This window comes from Octopus sinensis, linkage group LG10 (genome assembly GCF_006345805.1).
Source record: "Octopus sinensis linkage group LG10, ASM634580v1, whole genome shotgun sequence".
Classification (NCBI taxonomy): Eukaryota; Metazoa; Mollusca; class Cephalopoda; order Octopoda; family Octopodidae; genus Octopus; species Octopus sinensis.
Window position 1 is genome coordinate 58,210,972 of NC_043006.1, and position 5,000 is coordinate 58,215,971.

General features: G+C 38.5%; 1 protein-coding gene across 3 annotated transcripts in view; it reads left to right on the forward strand.

The window, feature by feature from the left end:
- The window catches only part of LOC115216759 (aquaporin-8), a 48,668-nt gene that overhangs the window by 31,952 nt on the left and 11,716 nt on the right, over positions 1-5,000 (forward strand). For 2 of the 3 annotated variants that reach the window (XR_005000999.1, XM_029786321.2), the window contains exon 7: positions 4,152-4,286. The exons of the other annotated variant lie outside the window; for it this stretch is intronic. Coding sequence is in view for 1 of the 2 variants with exons in the window: in XM_029786321.2 (XP_029642181.1) it covers positions 4,152-4,261 (110 nt within the window). In the remaining variant the exon portion in view is untranslated. The remainder of the gene's footprint in view (positions 1-4,151; positions 4,287-5,000) is intronic. 3 annotated transcript variants of the gene reach the window in all.

The window sequence follows — 5,000 nt, forward strand, 5'->3', positions numbered from 1 at the left end:
TGTGAGTGGATTTTCTAGACAAACACTGAACAAGTCCAATGTGTGTACGCATGTGTGCGTGTATGCGTGTATGTGTGTGTGTGTGTGTGTGGTGTGTGTGTGTGTGTGTGTGTGTGTATTTCTTTCTTTTTCTTATTTAGATTAAGCTTTGACCAACCACCGGCTTGGTAGCGAAGTTGTGAAGGAAAGCTTGTTTTGTTCATCAACCTTTAAATCTTCAGGTGTTGCAGATTATTATGGTCCCAGATATCGCGATCATTTGCAATGTTAAGGATTTGCATTCTCTCCTCAAGAACCCAACCAAGTTCGGCCTTACTTTACTACAAGCAGGTTGGTACGAGTCCTGTTTCTCCAATAACAATAGTTACAAAGCTGAAAGTGTATCTTGCGTACTGGATTTGCCAACTCTTTATTAATGGTCCATAGATGTCCTCTTTCTCTTGTATTTTTCTAAACACATTTGTGTCCAGAGCACAGCTGATTTCCACAACAGAACATATTTTTTCATTGTGAACCCACACAATAACATCTGTCCGGTTGTGTTTTAATTTGGTAGCTGTTTCAGTTTTTAAGTTCCACCAATATTCTTTTGATCCATCGGTCTCAATATAGTCAACTTCGTCTGTAGGTGTTTTATCTTTTTATTTTCTTGTTCCAGATTGTTCTGGCCACTACATCATGTCCCATGGGAAGGGAATATCTGAAAGACATTCTCTTACAGTTGGCAATAATGTGGTTGATGTCTTAAGTATTGGTCTTGTACAGCGGGTATCAGTTGTCTATCAACGTTTTCTTCTTTTTAGACTGTAGGTATTTGGTGAGATCTTTTGTTCTTGAATTGCATGGAGGTAATCTTCGAAGTGGGATTCCATAAACTTGTCGGTACGCCATGATTTTAACATGATCAATCCCTTCTATACTCTTTACTCTCTTTTACTCTTTTACTTGTTTCAGTCACTTGACTGCTGCCATGTTGGAGCACCGCCTTTAGTCGAGCAAATCGACCCCGGGACTTATTTTTTGTAAGCCTAGTACTTATTCTATCGGTCTCTTTTGCCGAACCGCTAAGTTACGGGGACATAAACATACAAGCATCGGTTGTCAAGCAATGCTAGGGGAACAAACGCAGACACACAAATATACACACACACACATATATATACATATATACGACGGGCTTCTTTCAGTTTCCGTCTACCAAATCCACTCATAAGGCTTTGGTCGGCCCGAGGCTATAGTAAAGGACACTTGTCCAAGGTGACACGCAGTCGGACTGAACCCGGAACCATGTGGTTGGTAAGCAAGCTACTTACCACACAGCCACTCCTGTGCCTGCAATAATAATAATAATTTGAACTCAGAACATGAAGACAGACAAAATACCAGTAAGCATTTCGCCCGGCGTACTAACGATTCTGCCTGTGTTTTTCATATCAAGTACCAGTGAATTGATTCATTCTTTATATTGGGTTGTCCGGAAAGTTCGTGCCGATTTTTAATGGAAAGAAAAAAGTCAATAAATACTTGCCACTACATTTTTAATCAACCACATATAAACTATTTTGTTGCACAATGCGTCTCCATCTTTCCTTTAACTTGAAAATACCCTCTTCCCAGAATCGAGGTGGTTTCATGGCAAAGAATTCATCAAGGTATCTTTTTACGTCATCCAAGGAATTGAAATTTTTACCATTAAGACTATTCTACAGAGACCTGAATAAGTGGAAATCTGAAGGAGCAATATCTGGTGAATATGGAGGGTGGGGTAACACATCCCAGCCGAACTGCAGCAATTTTTGTCTGGTTCCCAAAGCATCAAGTGCGGAAAATGAACTTTATCTTCCATTTTAAAGGGTTACAGAATTAACACAGGTTATCGGAACATAAACCTTCTTCCACGAAAAGATGGCTTAAGCTGTTCTCTAAATGAAAGTGTAGTCAAATCCTATTTCATGTTCTAAAATAAGTCGAAAGGTAAGCTACTATAAATCGGCACGAACTTTCCGGACAACCCAATAGTTTGTTTCTCTGATAGATTTTACCAATGCTTGTTGGGAGAGCTCTGTATCAATTCATATTTCATACCTCTCCTGAAGTTCATTATCCTAATTATGTTGTTGATTTCGTAGTCACACATTTGATCTCTTTCCCCTGCTGTAGATATTGTTTCAGTACCGGAATACGTGTTTCATAAAACACCACTACAGATTTAAGACCACAACCACCATCTTTGCATGAGCAGTATAGCCTGTCTACATCTCTGAATTCATCAGTTGTTGCCCATACAGAACTCAAGTGGCCCTTAGCATGAGCTTTTGTACGGGTGTACAACATTGAAACTGTTGTAAACTGGACGTGGGATCTTTGACAAATAATTTTATTGAGCGTTTTCCGTTTATATGTTGTGGATTTATATTTTAGTTTTTCTGCTGTTTCGTCTGACAAACGAAAGTATGGAAAAGTAAATGTGAAAATGAATATAATGATGATGATGATGATGATGATGATGATGATTTTCAAATTGAGAAATTTTTTTGCCTTTTCACTAAATTTTTCCCTTTCGTATACACTTAACTCTTAGTTTACCTAGTATTAAAAGAGATCAGTTAGCTACTACAAACAGAGAGGAGGAGGAGTGTATAATTGAGAGACGGAGCATTGCTAAATAATGATTTCTTTCATTGCCAAAAAAAGTCACAAATTAAAATAAGATAAAATCAACTCCCCAATAAATTACTGGTTCTCATTTTATTAATTGGCCATTTAAGATTTGATGCTCAATTAAATTGTGGTTTGATTTTCATTCAAAGAACGGAACTACAGAGATTGTGATATTTAACCTTGGTAGCCGATAATTTCTGTCAAACGACCACTCACAACATGGCTGATCAAAGTAACGTATTATTATTCTTGTCACTTACGTCGTTTCTATTTACTCAAGGGATTGATAAATTTCTTATATCGTCGACCGCCTCACGGTTCATTAATAATTCAGCGCCCTTAATGCAAAAGATCATTCAGGTGTTTATCGACCACTTGTAGATAGCCACGAAGATTCCCAGATGTCCATATTGACCCTCTTAGCCGATCTCTAGTTTACTCGACGTTCAACTCTAAACAATAATACTATCTATGATTGCAGCTGTTTCACAGGTGACCATCTGCATTTTGTATGTCTAGGACACGCGTGGGCAGCAAATCTTTCCGAGAAGTAGGCTGCATGGGACATGACCCATTTGGCGGAAACAATTCAAAATAACTTTCCGTTGGTGTGCCATTCAAAAAGTCTCGCTGACCGCAACTTGCTCATTATTAGTCTAGGACATTGTGTAATGCAGGTGTTTGTGTGTGTGTGCGTGTGTTTGTGTGTGTGTGTGTGTGTGTGTGTGTGGTGTGTGTGTGTGTGCGTGTGTGTGTGTGTGTGTGTGCGTGTATGTGCGTGTGTGTGAGTGTTTTCAGATGTGTGATCTAGGCAGGATTTCGCAGCTATATCTAGAAGTCTAGTGATCGCTTAGAGAAGCAATTCGCAACCATTTTTTTACCAATGGATCCCTTTGTGGAGGCACATGGCCTAGTGGTTAGAGCAGCGGACACGGGGTCGAAGGATCGCGGGTTCAAATCTCAGACCGGGCTATGTGTGTGTTTATGAGCGAAAACACCTAAGCTTCACGCGGCTCCGGCAGAAGGTAATGGCGAACTTCTGCTGACTCTTTCGCCACAACTTTCTCTCACTCTTTCCTCCTGCATCTTGCAGCTCACCTGCGACGGACCGGCGTCCTGTCCAGGTGGGGAACCTATACGCCAAGGAAACCGGGAAACCGGCCCTTATGAGCCAGGCATGGCTCGTGAAGGAACAAAAGCAAAAAATTAAAAAATGGACCCCTTTGATTACTATTTTACTCAGATGGACCCCATAACCATTCGATGATTTTTTAAAAATCCTTTTATGTTTTTATAGTTAGATATTATTAGGAACTGTATAAAAAATAGTTAAAATATTTTGTGCGTTGTTGAAGTATAACCAATTTATTGCACATACGATTTTACCACCAAAATCTTATATGGATCCCCAAGTGTCATCCGGACCCTGGTTGAAAATCACTGGCTAAGAGTCTTCTCCTTTAGCTCGTAATGTCTTGTTATACTTGTAGGTCAGAACATCGTAACCGACCATATCACAAACTACCCAACTTCTATGGAAAGTATATGGACCCTTGGAACCACAGAGAATAACATCAACAAATTTGAAATCAGAGATTAAGAGAGAGATTTATAACACAGCTGAGGTATTCAAATTTAAATGATTCTTGTTTGCACGGACTACACAAGTGTCCGCCTCCCACCCGACTTTATTTTCCTCATACGATTACAATGGAATTTGTTTTGACAATTTTTTTTTCGAAAGTGGGGATCAAAGGAGTTTCGGATAATTCATATGCATTGACTTCGTTTCTTCATAACATTCTGAAAAATGGGTATATTTTAATGAAATTTTCTACAAATAAATTTGCTTCTTCATAACGTTCAGAAAAATGGGTATTTTTTAATGAACTTTTCTACAAATAATTCTTGGGTGGTTTGCATTACAATTCTCTTAGAAAAGAAAATGGGGATAGGGGTCTAAAATTTCATGTATCTCGACTTTGTTTCTTCAGACATTCTGATGGTGCAGATTACAATTGTTACAAAAAATTACTTTTGAGAACTCTTCCACTCTTTAACTTCTGGAATTTGTTAAATGAAGATTTTTAATAAGATAAATTTTCCAGAGATAGCAGCATAATTTGCAAAAAAATAATTATCAGTGGTGAATTTGCTGGTATGGCCTTGAAATTTTCCTTCTTTTAAAAATTATTCATTTAACAAAGTGCAGAAGAGAAAGGTTGGGATAATTTTTTTGCATGTACACTAAAATCTCACTGAATTAATTTCCAATGCTAACCTCTCTTAACAATACTTTAGTAGATAGGCGCAGGAGTGGCTGTGTGGAAAGTGCTTGC